This window comes from Pseudoliparis swirei, chromosome 18 (assembly GCF_029220125.1).
Source record: "Pseudoliparis swirei isolate HS2019 ecotype Mariana Trench chromosome 18, NWPU_hadal_v1, whole genome shotgun sequence".
Lineage (NCBI taxonomy): Eukaryota > Metazoa > Chordata > Actinopteri > Perciformes > Liparidae > Pseudoliparis > Pseudoliparis swirei.
In genome coordinates this window covers 2,008,737-2,029,250 of record NC_079405.1, presented here as the reverse complement: position 1 = coordinate 2,029,250, position 20,514 = coordinate 2,008,737, and the positions used below count along the sequence as shown (strand labels likewise).

The 20,514-nt window shown below is 47.5% G+C and overlaps 4 protein-coding genes across 10 annotated transcripts; 2 read left to right on the top strand and 2 right to left on the bottom strand.

Annotated features, from left to right (window-relative positions):
* The first annotated feature begins 1,091 nt into the window (after positions 1–1,091).
* Positions 1,092–6,944, top strand: zgc:109913 (regulator of G-protein signaling 9-binding protein). Its single transcript, XM_056438412.1, has 4 exons — positions 1,092–1,293; positions 4,209–4,406; positions 4,872–5,014; positions 6,743–6,944. The coding sequence occupies exons 1-4, from the start codon at positions 1,092–1,094 to the stop codon at positions 6,914–6,916; spliced, it is 717 nt and encodes a 238-aa protein (XP_056294387.1). The 3' UTR covers positions 6,917–6,944.
* Positions 6,945–7,899: 955 nt separating this feature from the next.
* On the bottom strand, positions 7,900–11,033 carry ube2c (ubiquitin-conjugating enzyme E2C). 3 transcript variants are annotated; one of them, XM_056436697.1, is made up of 7 exons: positions 10,975–11,033; positions 10,531–10,665; positions 10,029–10,056; positions 8,892–8,978; positions 8,545–8,749; positions 8,365–8,424; positions 7,900–8,044 (listed from the first exon to the last, which is right to left on the bottom strand). In XM_056436697.1, exons 2-7 carry the CDS (start codon positions 10,635–10,637, stop codon positions 8,007–8,009), a joined length of 525 nt encoding a protein of 174 aa, XP_056292672.1. In that variant the 5' UTR covers positions 10,638–10,665; positions 10,975–11,033; the 3' UTR covers positions 7,900–8,006. The 3 variants fall into 3 exon arrangements, with proteins under 3 accessions (XP_056292672.1, XP_056292673.1, XP_056292674.1); XM_056436698.1 differs by having other exon boundaries at positions 10,962–10,978; XM_056436699.1 differs by lacking the exon at positions 10,975–11,033 and adding an exon at positions 10,749–10,904.
* Positions 11,034–14,337: 3,304 nt separating this feature from the next.
* polr2j (RNA polymerase II subunit J) lies at positions 14,338–15,790 on the top strand. Its single transcript, XM_056436701.1, has 3 exons — positions 14,338–14,581; positions 14,947–15,055; positions 15,599–15,790. The coding sequence occupies exons 1-3, from the start codon at positions 14,439–14,441 to the stop codon at positions 15,698–15,700; spliced, it is 354 nt and encodes a 117-aa protein (XP_056292676.1). The 5' UTR covers positions 14,338–14,438; the 3' UTR covers positions 15,701–15,790.
* LOC130207912 (deoxynucleotidyltransferase terminal-interacting protein 1) lies at positions 15,788–19,741 on the bottom strand. Of its 5 annotated transcripts, none has more exons than XM_056436692.1 (13): positions 19,383–19,741; positions 19,019–19,086; positions 17,693–17,789; positions 17,496–17,594; positions 17,300–17,415; positions 17,160–17,219; positions 16,809–16,862; positions 16,693–16,735; positions 16,533–16,591; positions 16,348–16,408; positions 16,203–16,274; positions 16,069–16,124; positions 15,788–15,992 (listed from the first exon to the last, which is right to left on the bottom strand). In XM_056436692.1, the coding sequence occupies exons 1-13, from the start codon at positions 19,455–19,457 to the stop codon at positions 15,806–15,808; spliced, it is 1,047 nt and encodes a 348-aa protein (XP_056292667.1). In that variant the 5' UTR covers positions 19,458–19,741; the 3' UTR covers positions 15,788–15,805. The 5 variants fall into 5 exon arrangements, with proteins under 5 accessions (XP_056292667.1, XP_056292669.1, XP_056292670.1 ...); XM_056436694.1 differs by having other exon boundaries at positions 17,300–17,359; positions 17,491–17,594; positions 19,383–19,739; XM_056436695.1 differs by having other exon boundaries at positions 15,788–15,976; positions 19,383–19,735.
* Between the last annotated feature and the right edge of the window lie 773 nt (positions 19,742–20,514).

Below are 20,514 nucleotides of genomic sequence, written 5' to 3'. Positions count from 1 at the left end.
ACATTAAAGGGATGGAAAAGACTAGAACAACAGCAGCTGGGTCCATCCGTCTATAAATAACCCTGACGTGACCCAGTCTACCTGGACAGGTGAATCCCTCACACGGAGGTTTGCCTGCAAGAAAAAGCTGAGGGTAAAACAAAGAGGCTCCTGGGAGTACCTCAGCTGGCGTTAATTAAAAAACACTGACGTCCCCAGAGAGGAGAGGAAGAATGTTTATAGAAACCTGCTTGACATCGCAGGAGGAGGGGAAGGTTGATGGAGTCGGGATCGGCAGCAGGTAGGAGCACCACTGTAAGACTTTAAACATCCTCTTGAATCCTGAACGCTCTTTTGCCTTTTCTCTGATTGTAAACATTATAGATCTATAAATTACAACTATTTTGTTTATATCGCAGATTTAAATCATTGCTGTTTATCTTTACCACACCATGTCTTCATAAGTTACCGATTATAATGAGTTTAAAAGTTGTTAATAAGTTGTTTTAATAGTGAATAATACATCAGATTCACTGAGGCTTTATCATTACAGAGGCAATTATTAAGAATAGCGTGTGGGTTGCCAGATTATAGAAATCCTACTCCACCTTTAGATTTAGTAATTTAACCTCTTACGGTTTACATTTCTATTTGTTAAGGTTTAAAAAGAGCAGCTTGACACCCAGTTGAAGTCTTATGTTTCAGATGCTTTGTGTTCTCCAGAAAAATAACTGCTGCTGTAATTAACAATATGAACGGCACCAGGACCAATAGAAAGTAAAACATATCATTCATATTTGAAATCCTCAATCTGTTAAATACCTGAATACTGAGTCTCCCATAACATAAACCACATTAAGAAAAATACATTGCATGATTTCAATGTATTTTCTTTTAAAATGACGTTTAAAATTTCAGCTCCGATGACACTGACCTCCCATCTTTAAAGCTGCCCTCTACAGGCCAACCGCAGTAACTACGCTAACATCGGCAGTAAACGTTCTCAGGTAGTTTTGATTAAATCATTCCATCTTGGCTCAAAATAAATAATAAATACCCCCGGACACTGATAACAGATCCAGACACCTGTCCGGCGGGAAGGCGATGACATCATGAGCCGGTGGCGTCGTTCGGTAGACGAGTTGGCGACGCGGCGGCGGCAGCAGGGCGAGTGTGAGCGCGCTCAGGAGGCTCTCGGCCGGGTCACCTCCTGCTTCCAGCAGCTGGCGGCGTCACTCGGCAGCTCGGCGGACGGCAGCTTCCTGCGAGACGAGATGGACGAGACGAGAGCCCTCGCACACCGGATCTGCAGCGGTAAGAAAAAACGCTCCGACCGAAACACCTGTCTGTCTCTCACCTGTCTGTCTCTCACCTGTCTGTATCTCACCTGTCTGTCTCTCACCTGTCTGTCTCTCACCTGTCTGTCTCTCACCTGTCTGTCTCTCACCTGTCTGTCTCTCACCTGTCTGTCTCTCACCTGTCTGTCTCTCACCTGTCTGTCTCTCACCTGTCTGTCTCTCTCCTGTCTGTCTCTCACCTGTCTGTCTCTCACCTGTCTGTCTCTCTCCTGTCTGTCTCTCACCTGTCTGTCTCACACCTGTCTGTCTCTCACCTGTCTGTCTCTCACCTGTCTGTCTCTCTCCTGTCTGTCTCTCACCTGTCTGTCTCTCACCTGTCTGTCTCTCACCTGTCTCTCTCACCTGTCTGTCTCTCACCTGTCTGTCTCTCACCCGTCTGTCTCTCACCTGTCTGTCTCTCACCTGTCTGTCTCTCACCTGTCTGTCTCTCACCTGTCTGTCTCTCACCTGTCTGTCTCTCTCCTGTCTGTCTCTCACCTGTCTGTCTCTCACCTGTCTGTCTCTCACCTGTCTGTCTCTCACCTGTCTGTCTCTCTCCTGTCTGTCTCTCACCTGTCTCTCTCACCTGTCTGTCTCTCACCTGTCTCTCTCTCACCTGTCTGTCTCTCACCTGTCTGTCTCTCACCTGTCTGTCTCTCACCTGTCTGTCTCTCACCTGTCTGTCTCTCACCTGTCTGTCTCTCACCTGTCTGTCTCTCTCACCTGTCTGTCTCTCACCTGTCTGTCTCTCACCTGTCTGTCTCTCACCTGTCTGTCTCTCACCTGTCTGTCTCTCACCTGTCTGTCTCTCACCTGTCTGTCTCTCACCTGTCTGTCTCTCACCTGTCTGTCTCTCTCACCTGTCTGTCTCTCACCTGTCTGTCTCTCACCTGTCTGTCTCTCACCTGTCTGTCTCTCACCTGTCTGTCTCTCACCTGTCTGTCTCTCACCTGTCTGTCTCTCACCTGTCTGTCTCTCACCTGTCTGTCTCTCACCTGTCTGTCTCTCTCTCACCTGTCTGTCTCTCACCTGTCTGTCTCTCACCTGTCTCTCTCTCACCTGTCTGTCTCTCACCTGTCTGTCTCTCACCTGTCTGTCTCTCACCTGTCTGTCTCTCACCTGTCTGTCTCTCACCTGTCTGTCTCTCACCTGTCTGTCTCTCACCTGTCTGTCTCTCACCTGTCTGTCTCTCACCTGTCTGTCTCTCACCTGTCTGTCTCTCACCTGTCTGTCTCTCACCTGTCTGTCTCTCACCTGTCTGTCTCTCACCTGTCTGTCTCTCACCTGTCTGTCTCTCACCTGTCTGTCTCTCACCTGTCTGTCTCTCTCACCTGTCTGTCTCTCACCTGTCTGTCTCTCACCTGTCTGTCTCTCACCTGTCTGTCTCTCACCTGTCTGTCTCTCACCTGTCTGTCTCTCACCTGTCTGTATCTCACCTGTCTGTCTCTCACCTGTCTGTCTCTCACCTGTCTGTCTCTCACCTGTCTGTCTCTCACCTGTCTGTCTCTCACCTGTCTGTCTCTCACCTGTCTGTCTCTCACCTGTCTGTCTCTCACCTGTCTGTATCTCACCTGTCTGTCTCTCACCTGTCTGTCTCTCACCTGTCTGTCTCTCACCTGTCTGTATCTCACCTGTCTGTCTCTCACCTGTCTGTATCTCACCTGTCTGTATCTCACCTGTCTGTCTCTCACCTGTCTGTCTCTCACCTGTCTGTCTCTCACCTGTCTGTCTCTCTCACCTGTCTGTCTCTCACCTGTCTGTCTCTCTCACCTGTCTGTCTCTCACCTGTCTGTCTCTCACCTGTCTGTCTCTCACCTGTCTGTCTCTCACCTGTCTGTCTCTCACCTGTCTGTCTCTCACCTGTCTGTCTCTCTCACCTGTCTGTCTCTCACCTGTCTGTCTCTCACCTGTCTGTATCTCACCTGTCTGTCTCTCACCTGTCTGTCTCTCACCTGTCTGTCTCTCACCTGTCTGTCTCTCACCTGTCTGTCTCTCACCTGTCTGTCTCTCACCTGTCTGTCTCTCACCTGTCTGTCTCTCACCTGTCTGTCTCTCACCTGTCTGTCTCTCACCTGTCTGTCTCTCACCTGTCTGTCTCTCACCTGTCTGTCTCTCACCTGTCTGTCTCTCACCTGTCTGTCTCTCACCTGTCTGTCTCTCTCACCTGTCTGTCTCTCACCTGTCTGTCTCTCACCTGTCTGTCTCTCTCCTGTCTGTCTCTCACCTGTCTGTCTCTCACCTGTCTGTATCTCACCTGTCTGTATCTCACCTGTCTGTCTCTCACCTGTCTGTATCTCTCCTGTCTGTCTCTCACCTGTCTGTCTCTCATCTGTCTGTATCTCACCTGTCTGTCTCTCTCCTGTCTGTCTCTCACCTGTCTGTCTCTCACCTGTCTGTCTCTCACCTGTCTGTATCTCACCTGTCTGTCTCTCTCCTGTCTGTCTCTCACCTGTCTGTATCTCACCTGTCTGTCTCTCACCTGTCTGTCTCTCACCTGTCTGTATCTCACCTGTCTGTCTCTCTCCTGTCTGTCTCTCACCTGTCTGTCTCTCACCTGTCTGTCTCTCACCTGTCTGTATCTCACCTGTCTGTCTCTCACCTGTCTGTATCTCACCTGTCTGTCTCTCACCTGTCTGTCTCTCTCCTGTCTGTCTCTCACCTGTCTGTCTCTGTACCTGTAGGTCTCTCTCCTGTCTGTATCGCACCTGTCTGTCTCTCACCTGTCTGTATCTCACCTGTCTGTCTCTCTCCTGTCTGTCTCTCACCTGTCTGTCTCTCACCTGTCTGTCTCTCACCTGTCTGTCTCTCACCTGTCTGTCTCTCACCTGTCTGTCTCTCACCTGTCTGTATCTCACCTGTCTGTCTCTCACCTGTCTGTCTCTGTACCTGTAGGTCTGTCCCAGCGGCTGATGCACCTCCTGTCAGACTGTGACCTCTCGGGTGTGGAGGACAGACGGGCATCAGAGCGCCTGTGGGTTCTCTTCCTGTCGGCTATAGAGCACTTCCTGTTCGACCTCCATAAGGCCTACAATCTGATTGGACAGTTTCCTCTGACCCAGCGCAACAGCAGGCGCTCGTTAGTCAATACAGGTGATTCAGCTGATGGCCTTCATTTCCTGTCTGTGGAAGCTTTGTGATTGGCTGAGCCGCGTCTCACCTATGCTTCCTACCTTTGCCAAACAGTTTTCCTTCCTTATTTCCTAACCTTCCTTCCCACCGAATTGCTCAGTGTTTGACGACCTTGAATTAGCTTGAGGATCTGAACTACCTTAAAGATCCTGACAACCTTTCAATGACACCTGTGTGCTCCTCAAGGATTCCTGGTGCTTCCTCAGTAATTCCGAGATCCTTCCTATAAACTACTCAAATGACACCCCAAACATCCTTTGATCTTCCTTAAAGAATACGATACCTAATATAATAATATGGGGTAACTTCAAGACCCCAATAATCTCATCAAGAACTCTCACAGCCTCTTCAAGGTTCCCTGACACGTCCATCTACAATAACTATTGTTATTCCCAAACGTTGAACCTCTCACCTGTCTCTCTCCAGGGTGTATGGATGGCGTGGTGGGCGTGGCAGCTCAAGTAGCTTCCATCCAGGTGCCATGGCTCGCCTTGAAGGAGGAGCCGAGCCCAGATCTGTTCAATCACGTCGCAGGACTGGAGGAAATGCTGAGTGAGATGCAGCTGAGGGTGAGACAGATGTAGAGAGAGGAACATCTGTTGAGAACAGATTAAACCTGCAGACCGGGCAATGGTCTGAAGGTAGAACCGATTTAAGTACCTTATGAAAGGGTTTTGTACCTGCACCTCTTGTACCCGGCGGAGTGTCTGTACCTTGGGGGAGTGTCTTGTACCCTGTGGAAGTGTCTTTTACCTGGTGCAGAGGCTTGTAGGGAGTATCTTGTACCCTGGAGGAGTGTCTGTACCTAACGACGTGTCCGTGCCTTGGGGGAGTGTCTTGTACCTTGGGGGAGTGTCTTGTCCCTGTGGGAGTGTCTTGTCCCTGTGGGAGTGTCTTGTCCATGTCCGAGTGTCTTGTACCTTGTGAGAGTGTCTCATCTCTGGGGGAGTGTCTTGTCTCTGGGGGAGTGTCTTGTCTCTGGGGGAGTGTCTTGTCTTTGGTGGAGTGTCTTGTACCCTGTGGGAGTGTCTCGTCTCTGGGGGAGTGTCTTGTACCCTGTGGGAGTGTCTTGTCTCTGGGGGAGTGTCTTGTACCCTGTGGGAGTGTCTTGTACCCTGTGGGAGTGTCTTGTCTCTGGGGGAGTGTCTTGTACCCTGTGGGAGTGTCTTGTACCCTGTGGGAGTGTCTCGTCTCTGGGGGAGTGTCTTGTACCCTGTGGGAGTGTCTTGTCTCTGGGGGAGTGTCTTGTCTCTGGGGGAGTGTCTTGTACCCTGTGGGAGTGTCTTGTCTCTGGGGGAGTGTCTTGTACCCTGTGGGAGTGTCTCGTCTCTGGGGGAGTGTCTTGTCTCTGGGGGAGTGTCTTGTCTTTGGTGGAGTGTCTTGTACCCTGTGGGAGTGTCTCGTCTCTGGGGGAGTGTCTTGTACCCTGTGGGAGTGTCTTGTCTCTGGGGGAGTGTCTTGTACCCTGTGGGAGTGTCTTGTCTCTGGGGGAGTGTCTTGTACCCTGTGGGAGTGTCTTGTCTCTGGGGGAGTGTCTTGTACCCTGTGGGAGTGTCTTGTACCCTGTGGGAGTGTCTCGTCTCTGGGGGAGTGTCTTGTACCCTGTGGGAGTGTCTTGTACCTTGGGGGAGTGTCTTGTCTCTGGGGGAGTGTCTTGTACCCTGTGGGAGTGTCTTGTCTCTGGGGGAGTGTCTTGTACCCTGTGGGAGTGTCTTGTCTCTGGGGGAGTGTCTTGTACCTTGGGGGAGTGTCTTGTCTCTGGGGGAGTGTCTTGTACCCTGTGGGAGTGTCTTGTCTCTGGGGGAGTGTCTTGTACCCTGTGGGAGTGTCTCGTCTCTGGGGGAGTGTCTTGTCTCTGGGGGAGTGTCTTGTCTCTGGGGGAGTGTCTTGTCTCTGGGGGAGTGTCTTGTACCCTGTGGGAGTGTCTTGTCTCTGGGGGAGTGTCTTGTACCCTGTGGGAGTGTCTCGTCTCTGGGGGAGTGTCTTGTCTCTGTGGGAGTGTCTTGTACCCTGTGGGAGTGTCTTGTCTCTGGGGGAGTGTCTTGTACCCTGTGGGAGTGTCTTGTACCCTGTGGGAGTGTCTCGTCTCTGGGGGAGTGTCTTGTCTCTGGGGGAGTGTCTTGTACCCTGTGGGAGTGTCTTGTCTCTGGGGGAGTGTCTTGTACCCTGTGGGAGTGTCTCGTCTCTGGGGGAGTGTCTTGTCTCTGGGGGAGTGTCTTGTCCCTTGGTGGAGTGTCTTGTAACCTGAGTGTTTTTGCCTTAGTCGTGCCTCGTTATAACTTTACGGCATTCTGCAGGTTCCGGTTGCTTTCTGGTCGGTGGAGGCGACCCAGCCGGCCTGGGCCCAAGCTTTGGGTGAACTAGAACAACCGGATTACACCCTGGAGGACCTGATGGAGGTTGAAGTCGTCTCCAACAGCAAAATGACCTGCTGCCAGCCCGCGTGCTGTGGATTGGGCTGCGTCAGGTAGAGGGGGGAGGAGGCCAAGTCGCATCTGATTAAACATACCCGACAACACTACAGGAGACTTATTTATGTATGAACCACACGTTTTACAAATAAACTTCATTGTTCATAATTTTACTTCGATAACTGTTTGAGAACAATGATTTGAGCGATGTTAAGAATCTATGAGAAGAGAAGTTAAAAATGAACAAATATGAGAATTAAGATAAACCAGAAAAACTGTACATGAATATGATCAAGTCTTTCAGAGTGTGTGGAGTGTTCATGGTTCTGCGTCTCCAGATAGGAGTCGCTGACTCAGGTCCAGGAGAACCGTCAGGAAGCAGCTCGTGGAGCTGTTAGCAAGGAAATGGTAGTTCTTGATATGCATCTCTGTGCTATGCGTTTATCCATGTTGCAATCTGTCCATCACGTTTGTGTCCTGGCTTTGAACAAATATCCCTCTGGGACAAGATCGACATCTATCTGACTTTACTGCAACAGGAATATTAATGTAGTACTGTACCTTTAAGAGTGCAATGGAACAACGCTTCAATAAAGGCCTGCCTTTAGATATGAGCCTGTATTTTTTCTTTAAAAAATAAATACGGTAGTTAATTGCTAAATTACTAATTTCATGAGTGTCTTAAAAATACCAATTAATTCTTCTTCATTTAAAATAAATTTAAACATCAAAATATTCCAAAAACTAAAAAGAATAAAACGTCCAGCTCGTTCTCAAACCGGCTTCAATCTTTTCTAAATTATTAAAAGATCAAATATTACACTTCAGGTGCCGAGTGACATTTAGGAAAAGCTCAGTCATCTGTAAAAATTAATTAGCTATAAAGTTAATATTTGTGGAGAAAGAAACATGAATAAACATCAAACAGATGAATTTAACTTTGGAGGTCTGAGGAGCAAAAGCCGGACGGACAAAATAAATGTTACAACGGAACATTTCCTTTGTACAGTTCAACGTATAAATAAAGCTCCAGTGCCCGTGTGTTGAATTAAGAACTTTATTGATACAGCAAGGTGGACAAACATAAAAATATTTTACAAACACTGAAGGCAAAATAGACAGAACAAGAAGAAGAAAATGTGGAGCCGCTTCAATTCTTGAAGGTCGAGTGTAGATGACTTTTAAAGGCTGAAAGAGAAAGAACAGCCGTTAGGAATACAACTCCCATCAGCCACTGCTTCCGTGTGATAGACAGTGAAGCAGCTGCTGGTTCTGGAGTCACGGTTCAACTGACCATGACGGAAAAACAGATATTTGACCTCTTAAGTTTATTAAAAACAGGTTTTCATAACGTCATGACATCGAACGCACCAGCCTTCTGACGCGATGTCAGTGAACGCACCGGCGTTTTGACGTCATGTCATTGAACACAACATCTTTTTGACGCGATGCCAGTGAACGCAACAGATTTTGACGCGATGCCAGCGAAGGCACCGGCAGCCTCTTACCTTCTTGGTCGTCCCAGAGTTCGGCGGCGGTCGTGTTCAGCGGACTCTCGTTGTTCGGTTCTGAAACGAACATCAACATGTTGACACGGCGTCACAGTCATGGCCGCCGTGTTGCCCTGGGACTCCCTCCTCCTCCTCCTCCTCCTCAGGAGCCACTCAACGACGTTTCAATCTCGTTACCTCCCAACAGGCTCTGGATGGACAGCAGGATGCAGCGAACGTCGTAGAGCGCCGACCACTTGTCCTTCAGGATGTCGAGGCAGATGAAACCTTGTCCGTCCACGTTGGGATGAAAACACGCCGTGACGAACTTCACGCGCGGCGCCTGATACGGGTAACCGGCGGGAAACTCCAGAGACAGCCGGTACCGGAGACCCTCGTACACCTGAAACACGCGCAGGTAAACGTGTATAAGAGCATTACCTCTCACCACGTTTCCCCATGAGGTCATCGCATGCCGGGCGTTTACAGTGCAGCTCTGACATCACACGACTATCAGCCAATCGCTGCTCTCCGTGCGTACGTACCGTCCCCTGAGCGCCGTCGATGGTCCCGATCCATTTGAAGAGATTGTCCGATTCTGGAAACGCCGAGATCCCCTTATCGCCCGACATCTGCAGCGACGACACGGAGAGGTCACGCGGTGTCGTCACCGCGTTGAATGACCAGCCGCGTGATTAGGGATGGGTATCGTTTGGGTTTTTTCCGATACCGGTGCTAAACCGGTACTTTTAAAACGATACCGGTGCTAAACGGTGCCTGAACCGATATTTCTTCTTTTTTAAACGCACAATGAGGACATTAAAAACCTCTCCGGCCATATTCCCTGTAGAAGCCGTTATCGTGGAGCACTGACACACAACGGATATCAGACTGTTAACATACACAACACATGTTCTCCATTATATGATGTGATATGTATTGTCATGTGCAGACTTTATAGGGTTAACCTGTCACTGTTTTGATGGGCAAAGAGAACAACCAATCAGAGGGACTGAAGATGACACGTGACAAATACAGTTTTGCTTCTGACAGCGAGAGTTACACTGAAACAAAGTGACGCCCCACGGTCTTTATTCCTCCGTCATTATATTCCCGGTAACACCGGGTATACAGCCGGGACCGCTGGACACCAACACATCTGCTAGCAGACTGTCACGCTCGTAGCTCGTAGCTAGCGCTAGCTACGAGCTAGCTTAAGCATGATTATAATGGCTAATTTATTATTTCTTGGGCTACTTTTATGAATGCAAGACTTGCAATCAACGATACGGAACTAATCTGAGTTCATGCTGCTCGTCATCATCGGTATCCCCGTGTTCAGGGGACCGGTGACGGTCTCCCCGTCGTCCAGCCTGACGCTGGTGTGCTCCACACGGGCTCACAGTCACACAGGCCACGCCTCCGCTGTCAGAGTTAAATGTGAGAGGCTCGTAACCTGCTGGCAGGGCGGAGTCACCACAGAAGTTCACAACAATAGTTTTTTAAAATTTCAATCGACTCAGGCACCGGAAAGAAGCACCGAAATGTGCGTTGCGTTTCGGTCCGGGTAATACCGGTTGTATTGGAACCGGTACCATATTGGCACCGGGTTTCGGTACCCAACCCTACGCGTGATGTCACACGTGTATTTATAAAGCATGCGTTGTAAGATATAAACTCACCATCAGAGTCATGAGTTCCTGCTGCAGCCTGCAGACACACAGGGACAACTTCAGCGTTAGCGTAGCATCGGACACATCTTTAGACCTCAATGCATTTTAAATGTATTGACTTTTCTCGGCATGAACAGATTTGCAAAACACACATTAATAAACCCATGGAGCTGTTTTTACTGCTCGTGTTGGGACAGTCAATACATGAAACACATCAGTAATTATTAGTTAATTATCAATAAGTGAATATATAATGATTAAATTACAGGTTTTAGAGCTTATTAGTGTCTCACACTGAAGGAATTCAACATAAACCTTTAGTAGGATTTACAGCAGCAGAGGAATAAAGCAAACAAGAGACAGTAAAAATAAACTAGTTCAACAACATGCATTATAAATAAGCAATCCGAAAACCAGTAAATACTCCACAATAACTGATTATACACACACAGGATAACTGCTGTTGACAACCGGCCGGTACCGTCGGTACCGTGTCGGGTTCGCGGCTCACCGTTTGGACACCGAGCTCCTGGCCGCGCTGCCGCCGCTCTCGCTGCCCTTCAGCGCGGCGCCGGACGCGGCGGCCGCCGAGGCGGGGTCCATGTTCTGGGAGGCCATGAGTGCAACGAAAACGGTGCGTTCACTTCTGCTGGGACAAACGAGAGACGAGACAAGGCAGGTCAAGACCGACGGACCGGGACCACAGCGGGACAAAGACAACTGACGCACCGGCATTCACGCGAATGCGGGGGACGAACTCTCCCTTTAAATCGTCGCGAGCCAACAGCGGCTGTCGTCACGTGTGCGCATTCGCCACCGGATGTCGTGGCGACGGAGGATTTATCTTGACGCTTGGCGCTTATTTAAAGCTCACACAAAACAGACACGGCTCCGCGTGGACGCGAACGCAACGCAGACGTGTAAAGCAGGTGAGACGTGTACCTGCGGGACTCACCGGGTCGGGCTGTTCGCGGCTCGAGCTGCTGATTCAAACTGAGTTTCGCTCCCGCCCCCCCCTTGTTTAAACCGGCGCTTCCTCGCACTCGGAGCCAATGGGAGCCCGGCGTTCAAAAACAAACTGCCTGCGCTTAACCAATGAGAAGGGCGCGCAGGGAAGGAACTGCGATGTGATTGGACAAAGAGGAACTTCCGGAAATGCGTTTCATGAACGCGTCACGGAGTTGAGAGGGACGAGTCAAAAACAAACTTTTTGTGTTTGATTTATATACTTATTTATAGATTTGCTTATTTATTTGTACGTATGAGGGCATGTAGAATACACACATATATTTATATATATATATAGACAGCAACAATAATAATATTAATAACAATGGTAATGGTAATAATAATGATATAACAATAAAATGTATTAAATGCAAACACATGCAGTTTGTAGTCCCATTGTGTTACATAAGAGAAACACTATTGTTCATACATGTTTATTTTTGTATTCTATTGTTTTTTGCTATTCTTCTGTGGTAATCTATCATGAAGCGATGGGACAACACTTCCCATGGAGATTATTAAAGTTACTTTATTAAACATTTTTATTTCTGTGTCCCACAGACTGAGGGAATAAGCTGCTCTGTTTTCATCATCAGAATGAGAACTTTTTATTGCCGTGTACATTACACATACAAGGAATTTAACTTGGTGAAAGGTGCATAACAATAAAGAAAAACAATAGAAACATTTTGTCGTTTGGTGTAGAAGCTTCTTTATCTCTGCTCGGCACCAGGGTGGATAGAATCTGCTGGGTATTGTTTTTAAAATATTATTTGGACTCTTAATGTGAGAGTATAATATATATTATTTTTAATTTCATATTACAAGAGTATAATATATATAATATGATGAAATTAATATTATTAGATATCTTGTATAATATATGTAACATGTTAATATTCATATTATTTTGACTATTCTAATATGAGAGTATAGTATATATAATTCAAGATTCAAGATGTTTTATTTGTCACATACACACACAGGGTGTGCAGTGAAATGAAAGTGGCAATGCTCAGCAGGAATGTGCAAGGGCAACAAGTACACACTATTTACAATAAAAAACAACACAATATTTACAGTAAGTGTGTGTGTGTGTGTGTGTGCCTAAGAGGGGCAGTTGTGTGGGTCTATGTGGGGGTCCTGGTGAGGTCGGAGTTCACAGTCCTGATGGCCTGAGGAAAGAAACTCCGTCTCAGTCTCTCTGTTCTTGCAGCGTGACTACGGAGGCGCCTGCCTGACCGCAGCAGCTGAAACAGTCTGTTGTTGGGGTGGTGAGGATCCTTCATGATCCTGCCGGCTCTGGTTCTGCACCTCCTGGTGTACAAGTCCTGCAGGGTGGGAGTGTAGTTCCAATAGTGCGTTCAGCCGAACGCACTACTCTCTGCAGAGCCTTCCTGTCCTGAGCGGAGCAGTTGCCAAACCAGGCTGTGATGCTTCCTGTCAGGACGCACTCTACAGCTCCAGAGTAGAAGGACTGAAGGATCCTCTGGGAAACTTTAAATTTCCTCAGCTGCCTGAGGTGGTAGAGGCGCTGCCTTGCCTTTCTCACCAGAGTGTCTGTGTTCGTTGACCATGTCAGATCCTCGGTGATGTGGACTCCCAGGTATTTATACCCGCTCACCCTCTCCACAGTAGTCCCGTTAATCCCCAGTGGTGAGTACGTCCTCTGTTGTTGTACCCTCCTAAAGTCCACAATCAGCTCCTTAGTTTTGGTGACATTCATGATGAGGCTGTTGTCCTGGCACCAGAGTGACAGATCAGCAACTTCCTCCAGGTAGGCCTTCTCGCCGTTGTCGGAGATCAGGCCCACCACCACTGTGTCATCCGCAAACTTGATGATGGTGTTGAGCTGAACCTGGCCACACAGTCATGTGTGTACAGGGAGTACAGTAGGGGCTGAGGATGCAACCCTGGGGGATCCTGTGTTCAGGGTGAGGGATTTGGAGGTGTGTCTGCCCACCCTGACCACCTGTGGCCTGGCGGTCAGGAAGTCCAGGATCCAAGCACACAGGGGGTGTTCAGTCCCAGCTCAATCAGCTTGCCGCCAGTCTGGAGGGACTATGGTGTTGAAAGCTGAACTATAATCAATGAACAGCAGTCTCACATAGCCCCTCTGGCTGTCCAGATGAGAGAGTGTGGTGTGCAGTACCTGGGAGACAGCATCATCCGTGGATCTGTTTGGGCGATAAGCAAACTGCAGCGGGTCCATGGAGGAAGGGAGGAAGGCGCAGATGTAGTCCTTTATCAGCCTCTCAGCATTTCATGACCACCGAGGTGAGGGCCACCGGTCGGTAGTCATTCATACATGCTGGAGAAGCATTCTTGGGCACAGGGACAATAGTGGATCTCTTGAAGCAGGCGGGGACCACGGACTCAGCCAGGAGAGGTTGAATATTGTGGTGAACACTGGAGCTAGCTGGTTAGCACAGGTCTTCAGTACTCGCCCAGATATGCCATCTGGACCTGCAGCTTTCCTGGTGTTCACCCTCAACAGAGCCCTCCTCACACTGTGCTCGGTCACAGAGAGTGTGTGTTCATCCCCAGCGGTAGAACTCACCTCGGCTACGCTAACGGTGTTGTTGTTAGCCGGCGAGCTAGCGCTGTTGTTGCTAGCCTCAAACCGTGCATAAAATGAGTTCAGGTCGTCCGCTAGGGATGCGTCGGCACTCACCATTGCGCGGGGTCTGCTCTGGTAGTCTGTGATAGTCCGTAGCCCCTGCCATAGGCGCCTGGTGTCGCGCTGCTCCATCTGTGATTCCACTCTGTCTCGGTACCTCCTTTTTAATATGATGGTATTAATATTATTTTGAGTCTTATAATATAAGAGTATAATATATATAATTTGATAATATAAATTGTATTTTTGACTATAATAATAAGAGAGTATAATTATATATTTAATATGATAATATTATTTTTGACTCATAATATGAGAGTATAATATATATGTGTGTATATATATGTTATTAATAGTAATGTGACTCTTATAATATGAGTATAATATATATATTATGATGATATTATTAATTTTCTTTTGAGTCTTATAATATAAGAGAATAATATAAATATTATTTTTGACAATTATAATATGAGAGTATATGTATTTGTATATATGTACGTATATATTATTAATATTAATTTATTTCTTAGAATAAAAAGTATATATAAATAATAATAAAAATAATATAATATTAATATAATTTTAGATCTTTATAATATGAGCGTAAAGTATATATATATATATAATTTATATTCTCATAATAAGAGAGTATAATATATATAATATTGCAGGTGTGTTTTTGAGCAGCAGGGGGCGGTAACGGCAGGAATAAGCCGGAAGTCGTCTTGTTTTGAAGGAGCCGCGTTTCCGGCTGCCTTCCTCCAGCGCCCGCCGCTCAGCTCAGGACCATGAACGCGCCTCCCGCCTTCGAGTCGTTCCTCCTGTTCGAAGGAGAGAAGAAGATCAGCATCAGCAAGGACACCAAGGTGCCCAACGCGTGCCTGTTCACGCTGAACAAGGAGGACCACACGCTGGGCAACATCATCAGAGCGTAAGGGGCCACGCGGCCGCCATGGCTACGATGACAATAACTTGTTACGTCACGGGATCGATGCGCCTGGATTAGGAGTAGAGTGTTTGCCAGCTGCCGCCACTGAATATTTAAGAGTATTTATTTCTCCTCTTTCTTTTTTTTAAGATAGTAAAATATGCACTTCTGAAGCAGGCTCTTATTGTGAAAGGATCAGATCCGTCGGGCCGGCGTTGACTCAAAAACAGATTTATTTAAAACTAGATTAAGTGCATTTTTAATACTTTTACAAAAATATTCACTGAAAAGGTTGTTCAAAGGACTATTGATAACATATGTTGGTTAATCTGTTATGACGATTAATACAACGTGTGTGTGTGTGTCAGTCAGCTGCTGAAGGATCCACAGGTTCTGTTCGCTGGTTACAAAGTTCCTCATCCTCTGGAGCACAAGATCGTCATCAGAGTGCAGACCACACCTGACTACAGTCCACAGGTAAACACACACACTCACACCTGGCTACAGTCCACAGGTAAACACACACACACACACACACACACCTGACTACAGTCCACAGGTAAACACACACACACACACACACACCTGACTACAGTCCACAGGTAAACACACACACACACACACACACCTGACTACAGTCCACAGGTAAACACACACACACCTGACTACAGTCCACAGGTAAACACACACACACCTGGCTACAGTCCACAGGTAAACACACACACCTGGCTACAGTCCACAGGTAAACACACACACACCTGGCTACAGTCCACAGGTAAACACACACACACACCTGGCTACAGTCCACAGGTAAACACACACACCTGGCTACAGTCCACAGGTAAACACACACACACCTGGCTACAGTCCACAGGTAAACACACACACACACCTGACTACAGTCCACAGGTAAACACACACACACCTGACTACAGTCCACAGGTAAACACACACACACCTGGCTACAGTCCACAGGTAAACACACACCTGAGGCGAGCCGCTCACCGTTTTCTTCGACAGGAAGCGTTCACGAACGCCATCACGGACCTCATCAGCGAGCTGTCCCTGCTGGAGGAACGCTTCAGAGTCTCCATCAAGGACAAGCAGGAGGGGATCGAGTGAAGCCCCGCCCCCTTGGTGATGTCACCTCCCCGTTTCATGATTGGTTTATTTTTGTAAATAAATAAAAAAATGTGATGTCACAACCGGCAAGGTTTGTCTTTTATTTCATTTTTCTAAAAACAGCATAAACAAGAACATGATCACTGTGTGTGTGTGTGAGGGGGGGGTCAGGGTTCGGCGTCTCTCTGAGCCTCCATGGCTCTCTGCATCTTCTCCACTATCCACAGAGGAACTGAGAACGGCTTCAACTCTTCCATCTTGACGTCCGCACAGTCCCTGAACACACACACAGCTGTTACCACGGTAACCACAGAGCCACGCCTGGGGAGCTGGTTACCATGGAGACGGAAGAGCAGCGTCAGACTCACTTGTACTCGTCGCTGCGAGACAGATCCTGGATGTCCTCCTCAATCAGCAGGTAGGCCTGAAAACACACACGATGCAGCGGTGCGTTCAAGTGCCGTAGGAGAGTTCAGCATCTCGATGTTTGTCGCCGCCTCACCATCTTCCCTCCCGTGGCCCTCATGTGGTGTCGCTCTGCCAGCCACTGCTTGTCCTTGGCGTCCGCTGCATACTGAGGCAAACGCACACACGGCGGTTAAAGAAGAGGCGCGCACAGGTCAGAGGTCAAAGGTCGTCTGGTTTACCTTGAACAGGTCGGCGTGCTTGATGTAGATGCGTCCTCTGGTCCCGCCCATCCCCAGAGCCCTGAGTGACATCACAACACGAGGACTTCCTGTCACACCGAGGCCGGCGGACTCGTTGACATGTTGACATGATCTTGTCTCTGTTTACATGTTGTTGACACAATGTTTACATGTTGTTGACTCACTTGTTGGCTCTGGAGCCGAGAACGAACGTGCTGCTTTCATTCAGTCTGGATGGATCCCACTATAACACACACACACACAAGAAAGAAGGCGGGACATTCGGCTCTCGACCAATCAGGTGCCTGATGACGAACATTGTGGCGTCGAATGGGAGTGACTCACCTTGGGTCCTTCTCTCTTGATGGGGTCCGACTTGAGCTTCACTCTGAGGACCGTCACAGGGTCAGGTAATCTACCCGGATACTGATGATGAAGATGATGATGTCATAGATACTCACTGCGTGGAGAAGGTGTGAGGTCGATCGGAGGCCGCCACCACACCTGGCCGAGCCCTTCTCTGCCGACACAACGATCGATTAACGTCAACGACAAATGTTCTGATCCCAATATTTAGATTTAATTATTTAAAAGTCTAACAGTTCATAACTAATGTACTTATTCAAGTTTCTCACAGAACTACATTTTACAGGGTTACATTTGAACGCGCCACGATAAGTTCCATTTCGCCCAATACTCATTTTTACTGAATGGGACTTGAACGCATCGTACACTTCCACTTTCAATATGCAGAGTGGTGTCGAGTCATCTTGAATAGAGCCGACCACCTGGGAGGTCAGAGGTCACCGTACCTTCTTGGGGACCGGGCTTCCTCTCTGGCTGTAGTCTTCGTCGGCTGCAGGTCTGGACCTCTGATGGGCCGCAATGAAACCAGATCAGAACCGGACCGGGTCAAAACACGTTCCGGCGGCTCTCATTGGTCCGTTCCTACCTTAACTGCGACCTCTGACCGCGGCCTGTTGACCTCCGCCTCCGGGAACAGATGTTTGGCCTGGGTGGTGACATCAGAGGGAAACCATGGTGACCACACAGAGACAGAACAGACACCTGAGGTCAAAGGTCGTGAGGTCAGAACCCAGCGGCCCGGTGGGGGGGGTCACGGGCTAGAGGACAGGAAGTGACCTCACGTGTTCCAGGACGTTCCTGCAGGTCTCTCTGATCAGCTGGTCGGTCTGGACGTCGTCGCCGACGTTCTCCTTCACGTTCTCCGCCGCTTTCTCAAAGAACTGGAATTAAACATTGAGAACATAAATAAACCACCCTCCTCCTCCTCCTCCTCCTCTTCTGCCCCGAGGCTGTGATTAATTGAGCGGTGACCTCTGACCTTTTGGTACTTCCTGAACACGGCCATGATGTCCTCGTTGAAGCTTGGCTGAAGCACGGCCCTCAACAGGTCCATGGACACCTGGGGATCAGTGTAGCTACACACACACACACACTTAGTTAAACCAGTATCATCTGACAAACCGGTTTGTTCAGTTTTTATGTATAGACCAGTAGACCAGTAGGACTTGGTGTAGACCAGTAGGACTTGGTGTAGACCAGTAGGACTTGGTATAGACCAGTAGGACTTGGTGTAGACCAGTAGGACTTGGTGTAGACCAGTAGGACTTGGTGTAGACCAGTAGGACTTGGTGTAGACCAGTAGGACTTGGTATAGACCAGTAGGACTTGGTGTAGACCAGTAGGACTTGGTATAGACCAGTAGGACTTGGTGTAGTCCAGTAGGACTTGGTGTAGACCAGTAGGACTTGGTATAGACCAGTAGGACTTGGTGTAGACCAGTAGGACTTGGTGTAGACCAGTAGGACTTGGTGTAGACCAGTAGGACTTGTGCAGTAGGACATGGTGTAGACCAGTAGGACTTGGTGTAGACCAGTAGTACTTGGTGTAGACCAGTAGGACTTGGTGTAGACCAGTAGGACATGGTGTAGACCAGTAGGACATGGTGTAGACCAGTAGGACTTGGTGTAGACCAGTAGGACTTGGTGTAGACCAGTAGGACATGGTGTAGACCAGTAGGACTTGGTGTAGACCAGTAGTACTTGGTGTAGACCAGTAGGACATGGTGTAGACCAGTAGGACTTGGTGTAGTCCAGTAGGACTTGGTGTAGACCAGTAGGACTTGGTGTAGACCAGTAGGACTTGGTGTAGACCAGTAGTACTTGGTGTAGACCAGTAGGACTTGGTGTAGACCAGTAGGACTTGGTGTAGACCAGTAGTACTTGGTGTAGACCAGTAGGACTTGGTGTAGACCAGTAGACCAGTAGGACTTGGTGTAGACCAGTAGTACTTGGTGTAGACCAGTAGGACATGGTGTAGACCAGTAGGACTTGGTGTAGACCAGTAGTACTTGGTGTAGACCAGTAGGACATGGTGTAGACCAGTAGGACTTGGTGTAGTCCAGTAGGACTTGGTGTAGACCAGTAGGACTTGGTGTAGACCAGTAGGACTTGGTGTAGACCAGTAGTACTTGGTGTAGACCAGTAGGACTTGGTGTAGACCAGTAGTACTTGGTGTAGACCAGTAGGACTTGGTGTAGACCAGTAGTACTTGGTGTAGACCAGTAGGACTTGGTGTAGACCAGTAGACCAGTAGGACTTGGTGTAGACCAGTAGGACTTGGTGTAGACCAGTAGACCAGTACCGACCTGACTGCCATGTGAGAGCGGCGTCCCCGTCGGTGTATCTGCCGGTGTTTGATCATCAGGTTCCACGGCTTCAGGAGAATAGATTCATTAATCACGTATAATATTTAGACCTGGACGGAGGTAATCATTTATATAATATTACTAAAATCACATTATAATGAAATCAAAGAGTGTATTAAGTGTAAACAATAAATACATTTATTTAATAAAATAAAATGTATATTATATCATTGATTTTTTATTTACAGATGAAAAAAAGCGTCATAATAATATTTACGTATGACGTCACGTGACATCAATAGAACTATAAAACAAAACGTCGCGAGCTCAGCTAGCTTTAGCCGCCGTTAGCCGCAGTCCGTACCGGGCTCTGCTCCGTCTGCTCCGGCCCGTCCGGAACCAGCCAGTCCCGGCCTCCCTCACTGCGGTGGGCTCCCATCCTAGAACCGGTCCTGGTTCCGGTCCGGGGGTCCAAACGAGCCTGAATCTACGAGGCCTCGAGCGAAGAGTCGAGCGGAAGTTACAAAGTCCCGGTTCCCGGTTCTGTATCCGGTGGTTCTTCAGCCGGTTCGTTTCCCGGTTCTTTGCCGCGCCGACGGACACCAAGAGGCCGATTGGTGTTTAATCGATTAACCGATAAATCGATCATCAACACGGACTTGCTATTGCGTCACTGTGTTTCTTCCGCTTGTGCGAAGCGCGCAGTGGTGTCGTCCATTTTCCGGTCCGTACTTCAAAATAAAAGCATAATTTACATGAAGTCACATTTTAATTCAAATTATTATTATCATTATTATAACGTTTCATTATTATTCATATACATTTTTATTATCATTATATTTCATATTATTTTATTATAATAATTAATATTAGCATTATTATCATCATGAGCTAGATACATCAAGCTTTTGATATGTGGATATATAAATCAGAATTTAGAAGTTTCTTTGAAATAAATTAAGTATTTTACACGAAAGTGATCATAAAGTGAGTTTAATACAAATGTGGAGTTATGTAAACTATGAGACGCATAATAATAAATATAAAAATCTAATAACTACGAGAGCTTTTGATTATTTACTGAAAATTAATTATTAATTATGGAGAGATTCAGATGAGCTATTTTCTTCCGTTTTTTTATTCAATAATTGTCTTCATTCTGCATTTATTACAGATCTCAAATATGAGAAAATATAGTCACCGTAAAAATGTAACATAAGGAAGTTATGAAAGAAAAACAATGAAATATTTTTTGAAAATTAACTTTTTTTTCCTTGTATTGTAGGATAACCTCCATAATAAAAGGTTATTTAAACATCCATATCAGAACATGAAAAAAATGTTGAAATATGTGCATATATATACAGTATGTAATTATTCCACCAGTGGGTTAATCCCCAAACCTGGCTCATCGTAAAGTGCATTTGTTCCCCAACCTTTTGACCTTTCCACGATTGTTTACTTCCTGTGTGTAATGTCACATGACCAGAGACGTG

What these genes read in the sequence shown, in the direction of transcription:
- zgc:109913 (XM_056438412.1), top strand. Translation starts at nt 1,092, where the DNA reads ATGAGCCGGTGGCGTCGTTCGGTAGACGAGTTGGCGACGCGGCGGCGG. An exon ending in CGCACACCGGATCTGCAGCG is followed by an intron (nt 1,294 to 4,208) that starts GTAAGAAAAAAC and finishes CTGTACCTGTAG; the next exon opens with GTCTGTCCCAGCGGCTGATG. An exon ending in TGAGTGAGATGCAGCTGAGG is followed by an intron (nt 5,015 to 6,742) that starts GTGAGACAGATG and finishes GGCATTCTGCAG; the next exon opens with GTTCCGGTTGCTTTCTGGTC.
- ube2c (XM_056436697.1), bottom strand. Translation starts at nt 10,637, where the DNA reads ATGGCCTCCCAGAACATGGACCCCGCCTCGGCGGCCGCCGCGTCCGGC. An exon ending in AGGAACTCATGACTCTGATG is followed by an intron (nt 8,979 to 10,028) that starts GTGAGTTTATAT and finishes TCGTCGCTGCAG; the next exon opens with ATGTCGGGCGATAAGGGGAT. An exon ending in TCGACGGCGCTCAGGGGACG is followed by an intron (nt 8,750 to 8,891) that starts GTACGTACGCAC and finishes CGCGTGTTTCAG; the next exon opens with GTGTACGAGGGTCTCCGGTA.
- polr2j (XM_056436701.1), top strand. Translation starts at nt 14,439, where the DNA reads ATGAACGCGCCTCCCGCCTTCGAGTCGTTCCTCCTGTTCGAAGGAGAG. An exon ending in CTGGGCAACATCATCAGAGC is followed by an intron (nt 14,582 to 14,946) that starts GTAAGGGGCCAC and finishes TGTGTGTGTCAG; the next exon opens with TCAGCTGCTGAAGGATCCAC. An exon ending in CACCTGACTACAGTCCACAG is followed by an intron (nt 15,056 to 15,598) that starts GTAAACACACAC and finishes TTTCTTCGACAG; the next exon opens with GAAGCGTTCACGAACGCCAT.
- LOC130207912 (XM_056436692.1), bottom strand. Translation starts at nt 19,457, where the DNA reads ATGGGAGCCCACCGCAGTGAGGGAGGCCGGGACTGGCTGGTTCCGGAC. An exon ending in CGCTCTCACATGGCAGTCAG is followed by an intron (nt 17,790 to 19,018) that starts GTCGGTACTGGT and finishes GTGTGTGTGTAG; the next exon opens with CTACACTGATCCCCAGGTGT. An exon ending in GCAGGAACGTCCTGGAACAC is followed by an intron (nt 17,416 to 17,495) that starts GTGAGGTCACTT and finishes CTTTGACCTCAG; the next exon opens with GTGTCTGTTCTGTCTCTGTG.